Below are 21857 nucleotides of genomic sequence, written 5' to 3' on the forward strand. Positions count from 1 at the left end.
AGGCTATGTGTCATGACCTACTGCTGCAGGGCTCATCGCTGCTGCCAAAGTCACTACAACATATGCAGAGTGGAATTCCACCATGTTGGCACGTCACATATCAATCGGTTAACCGGTAGGCCAAAAGACCTCTGTTGCGATACAAATCGATTAACTACGGTGTGTGAACAGCTGAAGTGAGCACACAGCGACCATGTCTTCTGCAGCAGCGCATCCAGGCTGGGATAATGGCCTAGAAATTGCTGTACAACCAAATTGAGGACATGAGCCATGCAGGGCACATGTGTGAGGTTGCACCGGTGCAGTGTAGGGCCGCCACCAGGTTTGCACCATTATTGCACACTGCCTTCCCTGGCTCCAGGTTCAGTGGAGACAGCGAATGCTGAAACTCGGCCTGGATAGCTGTCCACAACTCTTCAGCTGTGTGACTGTGTTGTCAAATGCATTTTACCTTGCACACTGCCTGACTGCGTTGAGCCCTGTATGGAGGAAGGGTGCTCTCTGAACTGTTGGAACACGTGTTACATTAATGTACGGTTAAGGGCGCAGGTGGAGGCCCTAAAAGAGGTGGAGGAAGCCGAAGCAGTGAAGGAAGTGATAGATACAGAGGTTTGTCCCGCAAGCCTTGCAGATTCCAGGACTTGTGGAGCAGCCCCTTGCCCCAGCAGCCACCAGAGTCACCCAGTGAGTGAGACGTGACGCCCCTGGCCACGCTTGCTGGTCCAGGTGTCAGTGGTGAAATGCACCCTGGCTGTCACAGAGTCTTCCAGGAACAGGCAATGTTTCCTGCAACACACTGGTCTGGTTCTGGCACAGCTTTATTAGAGAAATAATGGCAACTGGAGGACTGCGACGGCCATCAACTTTCAGAAACCGACTCTGTCCACAAGGTGGAAACGCAGCATTTCAGTGGCCAACAAACTGATGGACTGGGAGGGAGGCCTAGGCGGAGATGTTATGGTGGGTTGAGAAAGATGTGGTTTGCTCTGTGTCTGACATCTGTCAAAAGCACCTGGCATGTCCATTTCCGTAACAGGTGATAGGCTCTCACTCACCCTGACTGTAGCAGGAACACAAGTGGAGGGTCTGCGGCCGGAGACCTGTGTGAGAACCCTTGCCACGGTAATGGAGGAGGCAGAAGCAGCAGACAGAGTTGATGTGGTGGCCGGTAGTAAGCAAGGTGTTTTAGAGCAGTAAAATACCCAGAATAACTCATGTAGGTTGTGGATGTGCAGTTTCATTCAGGTAGAAGTCAAATTATTGGAATTTCTGCCTCTACTGATTCGTTTTCTTTAACAAAGTTGGCAGATAATGTAAGTTGGGTCATTCTTTGCAATCTCAAAAAAAAAAAAAAAAATCCCCAGGCTATGCAACCCCTCCTACGAACTGCCTACCCGCAGGGTTTGGCTGAGAATGAAGCGCTTGGCGTGGTTGCATTACTACGAGTTTGCTCGGAAAGCAGCAATGTAACCACCTCGTCTTCCTCCTCTCCTGAGCTACTTGGCTGCATGTCTCTGGATTCACACTAAGTGGGATCTACAACCTCATCATCATCCTCGCTGTTGTCCCACTCATCGCCCTGAGAGTCATTCTTCCTCCTCTTCCTGCCTTCATAGCACAGTACATTAAGCGTGCTCCTCAGGTATCCGAGTATCAACATCATCACCTCCACCCCCGGGGGATAGCGTCTGTTGGCGAGGGTCTGGATCATGCTAGCACACAATTTTGTTCGGGCCCGGTTCCAATTGACAAAGATTTTGGGCATCAGTGCAGATGCTTTCCTCCTCGAGTCTGGGAATCTTTGGAAAAACCTCTGATAGTCATGGGATAGAATGTGTGAACAGCGCTGAAGACTCGCTCATCTGTGATTCCCCACAGTCACTGAATGGTTGGAGAGTTGTGACACGGGGAGAATAAGACTAATTGGGGTGCCACCTCCGAAGACTGTACTGTGTGTGATGTTGAGGAAGAGGAGAGGCCACTTGATGCAGAGCTTGCTGTCAACTGTAGCACATGCTCTATCTGACCCTCATCTACAAGTCATACCATTGTGAGGCTGCCAAAGAAAAGGAGCGGAGTAGCCCGCCCGGTAACGGAAGTTGTCAGTTGTCTTTGGATAGGACATGCCCTGTACACTTGACCCGCTCCCATCGCACCTCATCCCCAACATCACCGCAGTCCTCATCCCAGCCCTAACCCATCTATTCAACCTATCACTATCAACTGGTATATTCCCTTCATGCTTTAAACATGCTTCGATCACACCGATCCTTAAAAAGCCCTCTCTTAACCCATCCTCTGTGTCTAGCTACGGCCCCATATCCCTTATGCCTCAAAACTACTGGAACAGCAAATCCATCTTGAGCTGTCCTTATACCTATCCTCCTGCTCCCTCTTTGACCGGTTACAATCTGGCTTCCGGCTACATCACTCTACAGAAACTGCCCAAACTAAAGTCACCAATGATCTACTAACTGCCAAAGCCAAGCGACACTGCTCTGTCCTCCTCCTCCTCCTGGACCTGTCCTTTGCCTTCGATGCCTTCGACACAGTAGAACACTCCCTCCTATTACAGATTCTCTCCTCTCAGGACCAAGTCTGTGATGCCCAATCTTGGATCTCTTCATACCTAACCGACCGAACTTTCAGCGTCTCCCACTCTCACACCACCTCATCCCACCCTCTATCCTTTGGTGTCCCCCAAGGTTCAGTTCTTGGACCCCTGCTGTTCTCCATCTACAGCTTCGGTCTGGGACTGCTCATAAAGTCCCAAGGCTTTCAGCATCATCTCTATGCCGATGATACTCAGATCTACCTCTCTGGACCTGACATTACCTCCTTAGTAACCAAAAGCCCACAATGTCTGTCTGCTATTTCACTTTTCTTCTCTGCGCGATTCCTAAAGCTTAACATGGAGAAAACAGAATTGTCTTTCCTCCTCCTCATTCAACTCTTCCACCAAGCCTATCCATCAAAGTTGATGGCTGCTCACTCTCCCCAGTCTCACAAGCTCGTTGCCATGGAGTAACCCTCGACTCTGCTCTATCCTTCAAGCTGCACATCCAAGCCCCCTTCACCTCATGCCGACTACAACTCAAAAATATCTCCCGGATCCGTACCTTCCTTAACCAAAAATCAGCAAAAACATTAGTACATGATCTCATCATCTCCCACCTCGATTACTGCAACCTCCTGCTCTCTGGCCTCCCCTCCAACACTCTTGCACCCCTCCAATCTATCCTGAACTCTGCAGCCAGCTTGATCCACCTCTCCCCTCGCTATTCCTCAGCCTCGCCACTCTGCCAATCCCTTCACTGGTTTCCCATTGCCCAAAGACTACAGTTCAAAACATTAACCATGACCTACAAAGCCATCCACAACCTGTCTCCTCCTTAAGGGTGCTTTACACGCTGCGACATAGCTAGCGATCTCATTAGCAATGTGACACGCCAGATCGCAGATGCGATGTGCCAAGATCGCACATGTGACCGGCGCTATAAAAATGACCTATGTGCGATCTCGGCAGGTCACATCTGCGATCTGGCGTGTCACATCGCTAACGAGATCGCTAGCGATGTCGCAGCGTGTAAAGCACCCTTTACATCTGTGACCTACTCTCCCGGTACCTACCTGCATATAACCTCGGATCCTCACAAGATCTCCTTCTCTACTCCTCTCTTAACACCTCTTCCCACAATAGCATACAAGATTTCTCCCGTGCCTCCCCCATACTCTGGAACGCTCTACCCCAGCTTATCAGACTCTCTCCTACCATGAAAAGCTTCAAGAGGAACCTAAGACCCACCTCTTCCGACAAGCCTACAACCTACAATAACCCTCAGTCCAGTACATCACTGCGCAACCAGCTCTGTCCTCACCTATTGAACCCTCACCCTTTCCCTGTAGACTGAGCCCTCACGGGCAGGGTCCTCTCCTCCTATACCAGTCTGTTTTGTACAGTTTATGATTGTTGTACTGGTTTTTATGTATACACTTTTTCACTTGTAAAGCGCCATGAAATTAATGGCACTATAATAATAAATAATAATAGAGCTTGCAGGAACATTACCACCTACCCCACGTACAGCTCAAACACCGCGCCTATGCCCCCTTCCACCACAATCGTGGGATTAACTACTCATGTTTAATATATCTTTCCCCTCTTAACCAGCTGCTTCACAACCAGACGCCCACACCTGTCACTAAATTAATAATCAGTATTTACACGATGAGATGTCAATATGGGGCTGGACCACGGATTTGCAGTCTCCAGTTAGATAATGAAATAGCAATTTTTGTCTGGACCACAGATTTGTATGTGAGGCCTGTGGTCAGCTGTGATCCTGCCGTCTCCACCGCTCTCATTACACAAGTATAAAACATCTAATACTGGAGGAGAAAACAAGACTGAACACAAGGAGGTCACAGCCGTCTACACCTCATAGGGGAGATCTCCATCTACCTGAGGATCCTGTGGAGGAGGAGGAGGAGCGGGACATCTCTCTGGGGTCGTCCTCGTACTGGAGAGACCTGCAGGAGACACAGACAGGACGGACATCATTATTACATACAGATAATTATAGGCCGGGTGTATTCAGTCCTGTCTATTACCTGGTGATGTGCGGGGCTGGGGCTCCTCCATCATCACCTCCTTGTACTGCTCCTTGTGTCCTTCTAGATACTCCCACTCCTCCATGGAGAAATAGACGGTGACGTCCTGACACCTTATAGGAACCTGACAACACAATGATACCGTCATCACCCAGAATCCTCCAGTGCCGTCCTGTATAATGTCCCAGCATTCCCAGCAGTGTCACCTCTCCAGTCAGCAGCTCCAGCATCTTGTTGGTGAGCTCTAGGATCTTCTGGTCATTGATGTCCTCATGTATCCGGGGGTGAGGTGGAGGCCCCGGGATTGGGCTCAGGGTTCCCCCCCGTCCTTCACACACAGAGGCCTGACAGCGATCACTAGAGGTCTTCACTACTGTGTAATCCTGAGTGTGGAGACATTAATAATATCACTACAGACATTTCCAGAGTCCATCACCTCCCCGGTCATATCCTCTGTTATCCCCATAGATAATGATGTAATGTGATGACATCAGAGCCTCTCACCTCCCCGGTCATATCCTCTGTTATTCCCATAGATAATGATGTAATGTGATGACATCAGAACCTCTCCCCTCCCCGGTCATATCCTCTGTTATCCCCATAGATAATGATGTAATGTGATGACATCAGAGCCTCTCACCTCCCCGGTCATATCCTCTGTTATCCCCATAGATAATGGTGTAATGTGATGACATCAGAGCCTCTCACCTCCCCGGTCATATCCTCTGTTATTCCCATAGATAATGATGTAATGTGATGACATCAGAGCCTCTCACCTCCCCGGTCATATCCTCTGTTATCCCCATAGATAATGGTGTAATGTGATGACATCAGAGCCTCTCACCTCCCCGGTCATATTCTCTGTTATCCCCATAGATAATGATGTAATGTGATGACATCAGAACCTCTCCCCTCCCCGGTCATATCCTCTGTTATCCCCATAGATAATGATGTAATGTGATGACATCAGAACCTCTCACCTCCCCGGTCATATCCTCTGTTATTCCCATACATAATGATGTAATGTGATGACATCAGAGCCTCTCACCTCTCCGGTCATATCCTCTGTTATTCCCATAGATAATGATGTAATGTGATGACATCAGAGCCTCTCACCTCCCCGGTCATATTCTCTGTTATTCCCATAGATAATGATGTAATGTGATGACATCACAGCCTCTCACCTCCCCGGTCATATCCTCTGTTATCCCCATAGATAATGGTGTAATGTGATGACATCACAGCCTCTCACCTCCCCGGTCATATTCTCTGTTATTCCCATAGATAATGATGTAATGTGGTGACATCAGAACCTCTCACCTCCCCGGTCATATCCTCTGTTATTCCCATAGATAATGATGTAATGTGATGACATCAGAGCCTCTCACCTCCCTGGTCATATCCTCTGTTATCCCCATAGATAATGATGTAATGTGATGACATCAGAGCCTCTCACCTCCCCGGTCATATCCTCTGTTATCCCCATGGATAGTGATGTAATGTGATGACATCAGAGCCTCTCACCTCCCCGGTCATATCCTCTGTTATTCCCATAGATGATGATGTAATGTGATGACATCAGAACCTCTCACCTCCCCGGTCATATCCTCTGTTATTCCCATAGATAATGATGTAATGTGGTGACATCAGAACCTCTCACCTCCCCGGTCATATCCTCTGTTATTCCCATAGATAATGATGTAATGTGATGACATCAGAGCCTCTCACCTCCCCGGTCATATCCTCTGTTATCCCCATAGATAATGATGTAATGTGATGACATCACAGCCTCTCACCTCCCCGGTCATATCCTCTGTTATTCCCATAGATAATGATGTAATGTGATGACATCAGAGCCTCTCACCTCCCCGGTCATATCCTCTGTTATTCCCATAGATAATGATGTAATGTGGTGACATCAGAACCTCTCACCTCCCCGGTCATATCCTCTGTTATTCCCATAGATAATGATGTAATGTGATGACATCAGAGCCTCTCACCTCCCCGGTCATATCCTCTGTTATTCCCATAGATAATGATGTAATGTGATGACATCAGAGCCTCTCACCTCCCCGGTCATATCCTCTGTTATCCCCATAGATAATGATGTAATGTGATGACATCAGAGCCTCTCACCTCCCCGGTCATATCCTCTGTTATCCCCATAGATAATGATGTAATGTGATGACATCAGAGCCTCTCACCTCCCCGGTCATATCCTCTGTTATTCCCATAGATAATGATGTAATGTGATGACATCTGAGCCTCTCACCTCCCCGGTCATATCCTCTGTTATCCCCATAGATAATGATGTAATGTGATGACATCAGAGCCTCTCACCTCCCCGGTCATATCCTCTGTTATTCCCATAGATAATGATGTAATGTGATGACATCAGAACCTCTCACCTCCCCGGTCATATCCTCTGTTATTCCCATAGATAATGATGTAATGTGATGACATCAGAGCCTCTCACCTCCCCGGTCATATCCTCTGTTATTCCCATAGATAATGATGTAATGTGATGACATCAGAGCCTCTCACCTCCCCGGTCATATCCTCTGTTATTCCCATAGATAATGATGTAATGTGATGACATCAGAGCCTCTCACCTCCCCGGTCATATCCTCTGTTATTCCCATAGATAATGATGTAATGTGATGACATCAGAACCTCTCACCTCTCCAGTAAGATGGAAGATTATCTCCAGACTCAGGCTGAATATCTTCTCCATAATTTTGTCTTCGTCTTTATTCATCATTTATGGGTCAATCAAGAAAAAAAAATACAGAGTCCTTTATTGTAATGAGGATGAAGTGATGTAAAAAGAATCAACTAAAAACACAAAATATGTGAAGATAATAAGGGGAAATCATTGGAGGTAATAAACTGTAGATTTCTTCCGTCCTCTTTCGGCGCCGACTGAACCTGATCTGAGGAGACTCCAACACTTTCTTAATGGTCCTAAAATTGTCCGGCTTTAAAGGAGTTAATCATAAATCATGTTTCCCTCTCCCCCATGTGTAGTGCGGGGTCTGTCGCTCTCTCTCCCTCCTGTGTAGTGCGGGGTCTGTCGCTCTCTCTCTCTCCCCCATGTGTAGTGCGGGGTCTGTCGCTCTCTCTCTCCTCCATGTGTAGTGCGGGGTATGTCGCTCTCTCTCCCCCATGTGTAGTGCGGGGTCTGTCGCTCTCTCTCCCTCATGTGTAGTGCGGGGTCTGTCGCTCTCTCTCCCTCATGTGTAGTGCGGGGTCTGTCGCTCTCTCCCTCATGTGTAGTGCGGGGTCTGTCGCTCTCTCTCCCTCATGTGTAGTGCGGGGTCTGTCGCTCTCTCTCCCTCATGTGTAGTGCGGGGTCTGTCGCTCTCTCCCTCATGTGTAGTGCGGGGTCTGTCGCTCTCTCTCTCTCCCTCGTGTGTAGTGTGGGGTCTGTCGCTCTCTCTCCCTCGTGTGTAGTGCGGGGTCTGTCGCTCTCTCTCCCCCATGTGTAGTGCGGGGTCTGTCGCTCTCTCTCCCCCATGTGTAGTGCGGGGTATGTCGCTCTCTCTCCCCCATGTGTAGTGCGGGGTCTGTCGCTCTCTCTCCCTCCTGTGTAGTGCGGGGTCTGTCGCTCTCTCTCTCTCCCTCGTGTGTAGTGTGGGGTCTGTCGCTCTCTCTCCCTCGTGTGTAGTGCGGGGTCTGTCGCTCTCTCTCCCCCATGTGTAGTGCGGGGTCTGTCGCTCTCTCTCCCCCATGTGTAGTGCGGGGTCTGTCGCTCTCTCTCCCCCATGTGTAGTGCGGGGTCTGTCGCTCTCTCTCCCCCATGTGTAGTGCGGGGTCTGTCGCTCTCTCTCCCCCATGTGTAGTGCGGGGTCTGTCGCTCTCTCTCCCCCATGTGTAGTGCGGGGTCTGTCGCTCTCTCTCCCCCATGTGTAGTGCGGGGTCTGTCACTCTCTTTCCCTCATGTGTAGTGCGGGGTCTGTCGCTCTCTCCCCCCCTCATGTGTAGTGCGGGGTCTGTCTCTCTCTCTCCCCCATGTGTAGTGCGGGGTCTGTCGCTCTCTCTCATGTGTAGTGCGGGGTCTGTCGCTCTCTCTCCTTCATGTGTAGTGCGGGGTCTGTCGCTCTCTCTCCCTCATGTGTAGTGCGGGGTCTGTCGCTCTCTCTCCCCCATGTGTAGTGCGGGGTCTGTCGCTCTCTCTCCCCCATGTGTTGTGCGGGGTCTGTCGCTCTCTCTCCCCCATGTGTAGTGCGGGGTCTGTCGCTCTCTCTCCCCCATGTGTAGTGCGGGGTCTGTCGCTCTCTCTCCCCCATGTGTAGTGCGGGGTCTGTCGCTCTCTCTCTCCCCCATGTGTAGTGCGGGGTCTGTCGCTCTCTCCCTCCCTCATGTGTAGTGCGGGGTCTGTCGCTCTCTCCCTCCCTCATGTGTAGTGCGGGGTCTGTCGCTCTCTCTCTCCCTCATGTGTAGTGCGGGGTCTGTCGCTCTCTCTCTCCCTCATGTGTAGTGCGGGGTCTGTCGCTCTCTCTCTCCCTCATGTGTAGTGCGGGGTCTGTCGCTCTCTCCCCCTCATGTGTAGTGTGGGATCTGTCGCTCTCTCCCTCATGTGTAGTGCGGGGTCTGTCGCTCTCTCTCTCCCCCTCTCATGTGTAGTGCGGGGTCTGTCGCTCTCTCTCTCCCCCATGTGTAGTGCGGGGTCTGTTGCGCTCTCTGTCTCCCCCATGTGTAGTGTGGGGTGGGGTTAAAGGGGCCCGGCAGCTGCTCTGCAGAGCCGGCTGCCGGGCCCGTATGTGTAGTGCCGCTGTGTAGTGGCCGACCACGCGACCGTTAGGGGGCCAGCCTGTGAGTCAGGGGGGCCCGGTGTCAGCAGGGGGCAGAGGGGCCCCTGAACTGGAGAGGCCACCAGGCGTTCCTGACCTGCAGCAGAGCAGAAGCGCTCCTGCACGGCAGACGGAATCCATCCCTACCAGGACCTGCGATGATGTCATGCCCATGTGACTGTGGGAGGAGATGCAGGAGAAGATACTTTGGATACATGACTGGTAATGAGAAAAGAGGGGACATGAGGGGGAGGGGGCTGCAGGGTGAGTGGCATATGAGGGCTGCAGACTGTGACAGAAGGGTGTGAAGGGGTGCAGAGTGTTTGAGAGGAGTAAGTTGGGGTACAGGCAGGGTGAGATATGTGGGGCAGGGTGTGTGACATATGGGTGTGTAGTGTGTGTGTGTGATATGGGGGTGCAGGCTGTATGGGGAGAAGGGTGCAGGGTGTGTGACATATGGGGGCAGGGGCGTAACTACCGCGGTCGCAGGGGTCGGAAGGAGAAGAGAGGTACTTGTTATTTTTTATTTTGCAGGCTGCATGACATGCAGAGGCCCTGGGGGGGCTGGCTGCATGACACGTAGAGACCCTGGGGGGGGCTGGCTGCATGACACGTAGAGGCCCTGGGGAGGGCTGGCTGCATGACACGTAGAGGCCCTGGCGGGGCTGGCTGCATGACACCTGGTGGGACTGGCTGCATGACACGTAGATGCCCTGGGGGGTGCTGGCTGCATGACACCTGGTGGGACTGGCTGCATGATACATGGAGGCCTGGGGGTGCTGGCTGCATAACACCTGGTGGGACTGGCTGCATGATACATAGAGGTCTATGGGACTGCATAATAAACATGAAGGACAGCTTATACATAGACTATAGGGGTGCATTATACATGGAGGAGTATAAGGCTGCATAATACAAAATGATGATTCATGGGGCTGCATTATAATACATATAGGACTATGGGGGCTACATTATAATACAGTCATGGCCAAACGTTTAGAGAATGGCACCAATTAGTTTTCACATGATCTGTTGCCCTCTGGTTTTTAATTGTGTTTGTCTGATGTTTACATCACATACAGAAATATAATTGCAATCATATTATGAGACCAAAAGGTTCTATTGACAGTTAGAATGAGTTAATGCAGCAAGTCAGTATTTGCAGTGTTGACCCTTCTTCAGGACCTCTGCAATTCTCCCTGGCATGCTCTCAATCAACTTCTGGACCAAATCCTGACTGATAGCTGTCCATTCTTGCATAAGCAATGCTTGCATTTTGCCAGAATTTGTTGGTTTTTGTTTGTCCACCAGTTCTCAACGGGATTAAGATCTGGGGAGTTTCCAGGCCATGGACCCAAAATCTCTGTTTTGTTCCATGAGCCATTTAGTGATCACCTTTGCTTTATGGCAGGGTGCTCCATCATGCTGGAAAAGGCATTGTTGGGCGCCAAACTGCTCTTGGACAGTTGGGAGAAGTTGCTCTTGGAGGACATTCTGGTACCATTCTTTATTCATGGCTGTGCTTTTAGGCCAGACTGTGAGTGGTGCGATTCCCTTGGCTGAGAAGCAACCCCACACATGAATCGTTTCAGGATGCTTAACAGTTGGCATGAGACAAGACTGGTGGTAGTGCTCACCTCTTCTTCTCCTAATAAGCTTTTTTCCAGATGTCCCAAACAATCGAAAAGGGGATTCATCTGAGAAAATGACTTTACCCCAGTCCTCAGCAGTCCACTCCCTGTACCTTTTGCAGAATATCAGTCGGTCCCTGATGTTTTTTCTGGAGAGAAGTGGCTTCTTTGCTGCCCTCCTTGATACCAGGCCTTGCTCAAAAAGTCTCCACCTCACAGTGCGTGCAGAAGCCCTCACACCAGCCTGCTGCCATTGCTGAGCTAGCTCGGCACTGCTGGTAGTCCGATCCCGCAGCTGAAACAGTTTTAAGATACGGTCCTGGCGTTTGCTGGTCCTTCTTGGGCGCCCAGGACTCTTTTTGGCAACAATGGAAGCTCTCTCCTTGAAGTTCTTGATGATGCGATAGATTGCTGACTGAGGTGCAATCTTTGTAGCTGCGATACTCTTCCCTGTTAGGCCATTTTTGTGCAGAGTAATGATGGCTGCACGTGTTTCTTTAGAGATAACGATGGTTAACTGAAGAGAAACAATGATACCAAGCACCAGCCTCCTTTTAAAGTGTCCAGTGGTGTCATTCTTACTTAATCATGAGTGATTGATCGCCAGCCCTGTCCTCATCAACACCCACACCTGTGTTAATGGAACAATCACTAAAACAATGTTAGCTGCTCCTTTTAAGGCAGGAATGCAATGATGTTGAAATGTGTTTTGGGGGTTAAAGTTCATTTTCTTAGCCAATATTGACTTTGCTAGTAATTGCTGTTAAGCTGATCACTCTTTATGACATTCTGGAGTATATGCAAATTGCGATTAGAAAAACTGAAGCAGTAGACTTTGTAAAAATTAATATTTGTAGCATTCTCAAAACTTTTGGCCATGACTGTATATGGAGGACTATGGAGGCTACTTTATACATGGTCTGTGGAGGTGCATTATAAAATATGGAGGAGCATTATAATATATAAAGGGTTATGTGGGACCTTTTATACTATATGGAAGGCTATGTGGGGGCCATTATAGTATTTGGAGAACTATATATGAGGGGGGACAAAGATACAATCAGGGGATGGTAATGTTTTGTGCTGAGGGAAAAAGGCTCATATGCTCTGCTATACATCTCTCAGCACCCAGCTTCCCCATGCTCTGCTATACATCTCTCAGCACCCAGCTTTCCCATGCTCTGCTATACATCTCTCAGCACCCAGCTTTCCCATGCTCTGCTATACATCTCTCAGCACCCAGCTTCCCCATGCTCTGCTATACATCTCTCAGCACCCAGCTTCCCCATGCTCTGCTATACATCTCTCAGCACCCAGCTTCCCCATGCTCTGCTATACATCTCTCAGCACCCGGCTTTCCCATGCTCTGCTATACATCTCTCAGCACCCGGCTTCCCCATGCTCTGCTATACATCTCTCAGCACCCGGCTTTCCCATGCTCTGCTATACATCTCTCAGCACCCAGCTTCCCCATGCTCTGCTATACATCTCTCAGCACCCAGCTTCCCCATGCTCTGCTATACATCTCTCAGCACCCAGCTTCCCCATGCTCTGCTATACATCTCTCAGCATCCAGCTTCCCCATGCTCTGCTATACATCTCTCAGCACCCAGCTTCCCCATGCTCTGCTATACATCTCTCAGCACCCAGCTTCCCCATGCTCTGCTATACATCTCTCAGCACCCGGCTTTCCCATGCTCTGATATACATCTCTCAGCACCCAGCTTCCCCATGCTCTGCTATACATCTCTCAGCACCCAGCTTTCCCATGCTCTGCTATACATCTCTCAGCACCCAGCTTTCCCATGCTCTGCTATACATCTCTCAGCACCCAGCTTCCCCATGCTCTGCTATACATCTCTCAGCACCCAGCTTCCCCATGCTCTGCTATACATCTCTCAGCACCCAGCTTCCCCATGCTCTGCTATACATCTCTCAGCACCCAGCTTCCCCATACTCTGCTATACATCTCTCAGCACCCAGCTTTCCCATGCTCTGCTATACATCTCTCAGCACCCAGCTTTCCCATGCTCTGCTATACATCTCTCAGCACCCAGCTTCCCCATGCTCTGCTATACATCTCTCAGCACCCAGCTTTCCCATGCTCTGCTATACATCTCTCAGCACCCAGCTTCCCCATGCTCTGCTATACATCTCTCAGCACCCAGCTTCCCCATGCTCTGCTATACATCTCTCAGCACCCAGCTTCCCCATGCTCTGCTATACATCTCTCAGCACCCAGCTTCCCCATGCTCTGCTATACATCTCTCAGCACCCAGCTTCCCCATGCTCTGCTATACATCTCTCAGCACCCAGCTTCCCCATACTCTGCTATACATCTCTCAGCACCCAGCTTTCCCATGCTCTGCTATACATCTCTCAGCACCCAGCTTCCCCATGCTCTGCTATACATCTCTCAGCATCCAGCTTTCCCATGCTCTGCTATACATCTCTCAGCACCCAGCTTCCCCATGCTCTGCTATACATCTCTCAGCACCCAGCTTCCCCATGCTCTGCTATACATCTCTCAGCACCCAGCTTCCCCATACTCTGCTATACATCTCTCAGCACCCAGCTTTCCCATGCTCTGCTATACATCTCTCAGCACCCGGCTTTCCCATGCTCTGCTATACATCTCTCAGCACCCAGCTTCCCCATGCTCTGCTATACATCTCTCAGGACCCAGCTTCCAAATAATCTGCTATACATCTCTCAGCACCCAGCTTCCCCATGCTCTGCTATACATCTCTCAGCACCCGGCTTTCCCATGCTCTGCTATACATCTCTCAGCACCCAGCTTCCCCATGCTCTGCTATACATCTCTCAGCACCCAGCTTCCAAATACTCTGCTATACATCTCTCAGCACCCGGCTTTCCCATGCTCTGCTATACATCTCTCAGCACCCAGCTTCCCCATGCTCTGCTATACATCTCAGCACCCAGCTTTCCCATGCTCTGCTATACATCTCTCAGCACCCAGCTTTCCCATGCTCTGCTATACATCTCTCAGCACCCGGCTTTCCCATGCTCTGCTATACATCTCTCAGCACCCAGCTTCCCCATGCTCTGCTATACATCTCTCAGCACCCAGCTTCCAAATACTCTGCTATACATCTCTCAGCACCCGGCTTTCCCATGCTCTGCTATACATCTCTCAGCACCCAGCTTCCCCATGCTCTGCTATACATCTCTCAGCACCCGGCTTCCCCATGCTCTGATATACATCTCTCAGCACCCAGCTTCCCCATGCTCTGCTATACATCTCTCAGCACCCAGCTTCCCCATGCTCTGCTATACATCTCTAAGCACCCAGCTTCCCCATACTCTGCTATACATCTCTCAGCACCCAGCTTCCCCATGCTCTGCTATACATCTCTCAGCACCCAGCTTTCCCATGCTCTGCTATACATCTCTCAGCACCCAGCTTCCCCATGCTCTGCTATACATCTCTCAGCACCCAGCTTCCCCATGCTCTGCTATACATCTCTCAGCACCCAGCTTCCCCATGCTCTGATATACATCTCTCAGCACCCAGCTTCCCCATGCTCTGCTATACATCTCTCAGCACCCAGCTTCCCCATACTCTGCTATACATCTCTCAGCACCCAGCTTCCCCATGCTCTGCTATACATCTCTCAGCACCCAGCTTTCCCATGCTCTGCTATACATCTCTCAGCACCCAGCTTTCCCATGCTCTGCTATACATCTCTCAGCACCCAGCTTCCCCATGCTCTGCTATACATCTCTCAGCACCCAGCTTCCCCATGCTCTGCTATACATCTCTCAGCACCCGGCTTTCCCATGCTCTGCTATACATCTCTCAGCACCCGGCTTTCCCATGCTCTGCTATACATCTCTCAGCACCCAGCTTCCCCATGCTCTGCTATACATCTCTCAGCACCCAGCTTTCCCATGCTCTGCTATACATCTCTCAGCACCCAGCTTTCCCATGCTCTGCTATACATCTCTCAGCACCCAGCTTCCCCATGCTCTGCTATACATCTCTCAGCACCCAGCTTCCCCATGCTCTGCTATACATCTCTCAGCACCCAGCTTCCCCATGCTCTGCTATACATATCTCAGCACCCAGCTTCCCCATGCTCTGCTATACATCTCTCAGGACCCAGCTTCCAAATACTCTGCTATACATCTCTCAGCACCCAGCTTCCCCATGCTCTGCTATACATCTCTCAGCACCCGGCTTTCCCATGCTCTGCTATACATCTCTCAGCACCCAGCTTCCCCATGCTCTGCTATACATCTCAGCACCCAGCTTTCCCATGCTCTGCTATACATCTCTCAGCACCCAGCTTTCCCATGCTCTGCTATACATCTCTCAGCACCCGGCTTTCCCATGCTCTGCTATACATCTTTCAGCACCCAGCTTCCCCATGCTCTGCTATACATCTCTCAGCACCCAGCTTCCAAATACTCTGCTATACATCTCTCAGCACCCGGCTTTCCCATGCTCTGCTATACATCTCTCAGCACCCAGCTTCCCCATGCTCTGCTATACATCTCAGCACCCAGCTTTCCCATGCTCTGCTATACATCTCTCAGCACCCAGCTTTCCCATGCTCTGCTATACATCTCTCAGCACCCGGCTTTCCCATGCTCTGCTATACATCTCTCAGCACCCAGCTTCCCCATGCTCTGCTATACATCTCTCAGCACCCAGCTTCCAAATACTCTGCTATACATCTCTCAGCACCCGACTTTCCCATGCTCTGCTATACATCTCTCAGCACCCAGCTTCCCCATGCTCTGCTATACATCTCTCAGCACCCGGCTTCCCCATGCTCTGATATACATCTCTCAGCACCCAGCTTCCCCATGCTCTGCTATACATCTCTCAGCACCCAGCTTCCCCATGCTCTGCTATACATCTCTAAGCACCCAGCTTCCCCATACTCTGCTATACATCTCTCAGCACCCAGCTTCCCCATGCTCTGATATACATCTCTCAGCACTCAGCTTCCCCATACTCTGCTATACATCTCTCAGCACCCAGCTTTCCCATGCTCTGCTATACATCTCTCAGCACCCAGCTTTCCCATGCTCTGCTATACATCTCTCAGCACCCAGCTTCCCCATACTCTGCTATACATCTCTCAGCACCCAGCTTCCCCATGCTCTGATATACATCTCTCAGCACTCAGCTTCCCCATACTCTGCTATACATCTCTCAGCACCCAGCTTTCCCATGCTCTGCTATACATCTCTCAGCACCCAGCTTTCCCATGCTCTGCTATACATCTCTCAGCACTCAGCTTCCCCATACTCTGCTATACATCTCTCAGCACCCAGCTTTCCCATGCTCTGCTATACATCTCTAAGCACCCAGCTTCCCCATACTCTGCTATACATCTCTCAGCACCCAGCTTCCCCATGCTCTGATATACATCTCTCAGCACCCAGCTTCCAAATACTCTGCTATACATCTCTCAGCACCCGGCTTTCCCATGCTCTGCTATACATCTCTCAGCACCCAGCTTCCCCATGCTCTGCTATACATCTCTCAGCACCCAGCTTCCCCATGCTCTGCTATACATCTCTAAGCACCCAGCTTCCCCATACTCTGCTATACATCTCTCAGCACCCAGCTTCCCCATGCTCTGATATACATCTCTCAGCACTCAGCTTCCCCATACTCTGCTATACATCTCTCAGCACCCAGCTTTCCCATGCTCTGCTATACATCTCTCAGCACCCAGCTTTCCCATGCTCTGCTATACATCTCTCAGCACCCAGCTTCCCCATGCTCTGCTATACATCTCTCAGCACCCAGCTTCCCCATGCTCTGCTATACATCTCTCAGCACCCAGCTTCCCCATGCTCTGCTATACATCTCTCAGCACCCAGCTTCCCCATGCTCTGCTATACATCTCTCAGCACCCAGTTTCCCCATGCTCTGCTATACATCTCTCAGCACCCAGCTTCCCCATGCTCTGCTATACATCTCAGCACCCAGCTTCCCCATGCTCTGCTATACATCTCTCAGCACCCAGCTTCCCCATGCTCTGCTATACATATCTCAGCACCCAGCTTCCCCATGCTCTGCTATACATCTCTCAGGACCCAGCTTCCAAATACTCTGCTATACATCTCTCAGCACCCAGCTTCCCCATGCTCTGCTATACATCTCTCAGCACCCGGCTTTCCCATGCTCTGCTATACATCTCTCAGCACCCAGCTTCCCCATGCTCTGCTATACATCTCAGCACCCAGCTTTCCCATGCTCTGCTATACATCTCTCAGCACCCAGCTTTCCCATGCTCTGCTATACATCTCTCAGCACCCGGCTTTCCCATGCTCTGCTATACATCTCTCAGCACCCAGCTTCCCCATGCTCTGCTATACATCTCTCAGCACCCAGATTCCAAATACTCTGCTATACATCTCTCAGCACCCGGCTTCCAAATACTCTGCTATACATCTCTCAGCACCCAGCTTCCCCATGCTCTGCTATACATCTCAGCACCCAGCTTTCCCATGCTCTGATATACATCTCTCAGCACCCGGCTTCCCCATGCTCTGATATACATCTCTCAGCACCCAGCTTCCCCATGCTCTGCTATACATATCTCAGCACCCAGCTTCCCCATGCTCTGCTATACATCTCTAAGCACCCAGCTTCCCCATACTCTGCTATACATCTCTCAGCACCCAGCTTCCCCATGCTCTGATATACATCTCTCAGCACTCAGCTTCCCCATACTCTGCTATACATCTCTCAGCACCCAGCTTTCCCATGCTCTGCTATACATCTCTCAGCACCCAGCTTTCCCATGCTCTGCTATACATCTCTCAGCACCCAGCTTCCCCATACTCTGCTATACATCTCTCAGCACTCAGCTTCCCCATACTCTGCTATACATCTCTCAGCACCCAGCTTTCCCATGCTCTGCTATACATCTCTCAGCACCCAGCTTTCCCATGCTCTGATATACATCTCTCAGCACTCAGCTTCCCCATACTCTGCTATACATCTCTCAGCACCCAGCTTTCCCATGCTCTGCTATACATCTCTAAGCACCCAGCTTCCCCATACTCTGCTATACATCTCTCAGCACCCAGCTTCCCCATGCTCTGATATACATCTCTCAGCACTCAGCTTCCCCATACTCTGCTATACATCTCTCAGCACCCAGCTTTCCCATGCTCTGCTATACATCTCTCAGCACCCAGCTTTCCCATGCTCTGATATACATCTCTCAGCACTCAGCTTCCCCATACTCTGCTATACATCTCTCAGCACCCAGCTTTCCCATGCTCTGCTATACATCTCTCAGCACCCAGCTTCCCCATGCTCTGCTATACATCTCTCAGCACCCAGCTTCCCCATGCTCTGCTATACATCTCTCAGCACCCAGCTTCCCCATGCTCTGCTATACATCTCTCAGCACCCAGCTTCCCCATGCTCTGCTATACATCTCTCAGCACCCAGCTTCCCCATGCTCTGATATACATCTCTCAGCACCCAGCTTCCCCATGCTCTGATATACATCTCTCAGCACCCAGCTTCCCCATACTCTGATATACATCTCTCAGCACCCAGCTTTCCCATGCTCTGCTATACATCTCTCAGCACCCAGCTTCCCCATGCTCTGATATACATCTCTCAGCACCCAGCTTCCCCATACTCTGATATACATCTCTCAGCACCCAGCTTTCCCATGCTCTGCTATACATCTCTCAGCACCCAGCTTCCCCATGCTCTGCTATACATCTCTCAGCACCCAGCTTCCCCATACTCTGATATACATCTCTCAGCACTCAGCTTCCCCATGCTCTGCTATACATCTCTCAGCACTCCGCTTCCCCATGCTCTGCTATACATCTCTCAGCACCCAGCTTTCCCATGCTCTGCTATACATCTCTCAGCACCCAGCTTCCCCATGCTCTGCTATACATCTCTCAGCACCCAGCTTTCCCATGCTCTGCTATACATCTCTCAGCACCCAGCTTTCCCATGCTCTGCTATACATCTCAGCACCCAGCTTTCCCATGCTCTGCTATACATATCTCAGCACCCAGCTTTCCCATGCTCTGCTATAAATCTCTCAGCACCCAGCTTTCCCATGCTCTGCTATACATCTCTCAGCACCCAGCTTCCCCATGCTCTGCTATACATCTCTCAGCACCCAGCTTTCCCATGCTCTGATATACATCTCTCAGCACCCGGCTTTCCCATGCTCTGATATACATCTCTCAGCACTCAGCTTCCCCATACTCTGGTATACATCTCTCAGCACCCAGCTTTTCCATGCTCTGCTATACATCTCTCAGCACCCAGCTTTCCCATGCTCTGCTATACATCTCTCAGCACCCGGCTTTCCCATGCTCTGCTATACATCTCTCAGCACCCAGCTTCCCCATGCTCTGCTATACATCTCTCAGCACCCAGCTTTCCCATGCTCTGCTATACATCTCTCAGCACCCAGCTTCCCCATGCTCTGATATACATCTCTCAGCACCCAGCTTCCCCATGCTCTGATATACATCTCTCAGCACCCAGCTTCCCCATACTCTGATATACATCTCTCAGCACCCAGCTTTCCCATGCTCTGCTATACATCTCTCAGCACCCAGCTTCCCCATGCTCTGATATACATCTCTCAGCACCCAGCTTCCCCATACTCTGATATACATCTCTCAGCACCCAGCTTTCCCATGCTCTGCTATACATCTCTCAGCACTCCGCTTCCCCATGCTCTGCTATACATCTCTCAGCACCCAGCTTTCCCATGCTCTGCTATACATCTCTCAGCACCCAGCTTCCCCATGCTCTGCTATACATCTCTCAGCACCCAGCTTTCCCATGCTCTGCTATACATCTCTCAGCACCCAGCTTTCCCATGCTCTGCTATACATCTCAGCACCCAGCTTTCCCATGCTCTGCTATACATATCTCAGCACCCAGCTTCCCCATGCTCTGCTATAAATCTCTCAGCACCCAGCTTTCCCATGCTCTGCTATACATCTCTCAGCACCCAGCTTTCCCATGCTCTGCTATACATCTCTCAGCACCCAGCTTCCCCATGCTCTGCTATACATCTCTCAGCACCCAGCTTCCCCATGCTCTGCTATACATCTCTCAGCACCCAGCTTCCCCATGCTCTGCTATACATCTCTCAGCACCCAGCTTCCCCATGCTCTGCTATACATCTCTCAGCACCCAGCTTCCCCATACTCTGATATACATCTCTCAGCACTCAGCTTCCCCATGCTCTGCTATACATCTCTCAGCACTCCGCTTCCCCATGCTCTGCTATACATCTCTCAGCACCCAGCTTTCCCATGCTCTGCTATACATCTCTCAGCACCCAGCTTCCCCATGCTCTGCTATACATCTCTCAGCACCCAGCTTTCCCATGCTCTGCTATACATCTCTCAGCACCCAGCTTTCCCATGCTCTGCTATACATCTCAGCACCCAGCTTTCCCATGCTCTGCTATACATATCTCAGCACCCAGCTTTCCCATGCTCTGCTATAAATCTCTCAGCACCCAGCTTTCCCATGCTCTGCTATACATCTCTCAGCACCCAGCTTCCCCATGCTCTGCTATACATCTCTCAGCACCCAGCTTTCCCATGCTCTGCTATACATCTCTCAGCACCCAGCTTTCCCATGCTCTGCTATACATCTCTCAGCACCCAGCTTCCCCATGCTCTGCTATACATCTCTCAGCACCCAGCTTCCCCATGCTCTGCTATACATCTCTCAGCACCCAGCTTCCCCATGCTCTGCTATACATCTCTCAGCACCCAGCTTTCCCATGCTCTGCTATACATCTCTCAGCACCCAGCTTTCCCATGCTCTGCTATACATCTCTCAGCACCCAGCTTCCCCATGCTCTGATATACATCTCTCAGCACCCAGCTTTTCCATGCTCTGCTATACATCTCTCAGCACCCAGCTTTCCCATGCTCTGCTATACATCTCTTAGCACCCGGCTTTCCCATGCTCTGCTATACATCTCTCAGCACCCAGCTTCCCCATGCTCTGCTATACATCTCTCAGCACCCAGCTTTCCCATGCTCTGCTATACATCTCTCAGCACCCAGCTTCCCCATGCTCTGCTATACATCTCTCAGCACCCAGCTTCCCCATACTCTGATATACATCTCTCAGCACTCAGCTTCCCCATGCTCTGCTATACATCTCTCAGCACTCCGCTTCCCCATGCTCTGCTATACATCTCTCAGCACCCAGCTTTCCCATGCTCTGCTATACATCTCTCAGCACCCAGCTTCCCCATGCTCTGCTATACATCTCTCAGCACCCAGCTTTCCCATGCTCTGCTATACATCTCTCAGCACCCAGCTTTCCCATGCTCTGCTATACATCTCAGCACCCAGCTTTCCCATGCTCTGCTATACATATCTCAGCACCCAGTTTTCCCATGCTCTGCTATAAATCTCTCAGCACCCAGCTTTCCCATGCTCTGCTATACATCTCTCAGCACCCAGCTTCCCCATGCTCTGCTATACATCTCTCAGCACCCAGCTTTCCCATGCTCTGCTATACATCTCTCAGCACCCAGCTTTCCCATGCTCCGCTATACATCTCTCAGCACCCAGCTTCCCCATGCTCTGCTATACATCTCTCAGCACCCAGCTTCCCCATGCTCTGCTATACATCTCTCAGCACCCAGCTTCCCCATGCTCTGCTATACATCTCTCAGCACCCAGCTTTCCCATGCTCTGCTATACATCTCTCAGCACCCAGCTTTCCCATGCTCTGCTATACATCTCTCAGCACCCAGCTTCCCCATGCTCTGATATACATCTCTCAGCACTCAGCTTCCCCATGCTCTGC

General features: G+C 50.7%; 2 protein-coding genes across 2 annotated transcripts in view; one reads left to right on the forward strand and one right to left on the reverse strand.

Moving 5' to 3' along the window:
- Window positions 1–21857, forward strand: part of LOC142257384 (uncharacterized) — a 349194-nt gene that overhangs the window by 202802 nt on the left and 124535 nt on the right. The window lies entirely within an intron of this gene.
- Window positions 1–21857, reverse strand: part of LOC142257438 (uncharacterized) — an 82914-nt gene that overhangs the window by 57726 nt on the left and 3331 nt on the right. The window contains exons 2-5 of the mRNA XM_075329552.1: window positions 7292–7359; window positions 4818–4994; window positions 4612–4735; window positions 4463–4530 (exon numbers count right to left, since the gene is read on the reverse strand). Of these exons, the coding sequence (XP_075185667.1) occupies window positions 4463–4530; window positions 4612–4735; window positions 4818–4994; window positions 7292–7345 (423 nt within the window). The 5' untranslated portion in view covers window positions 7346–7359. The remainder of the gene's footprint in view (window positions 1–4462; window positions 4531–4611; window positions 4736–4817; window positions 4995–7291; window positions 7360–21857) is intronic.

This window comes from Anomaloglossus baeobatrachus, chromosome 1 (genome assembly GCF_048569485.1).
Source record: "Anomaloglossus baeobatrachus isolate aAnoBae1 chromosome 1, aAnoBae1.hap1, whole genome shotgun sequence".
Taxonomy (NCBI): domain Eukaryota; kingdom Metazoa; phylum Chordata; class Amphibia; order Anura; family Aromobatidae; genus Anomaloglossus; species Anomaloglossus baeobatrachus.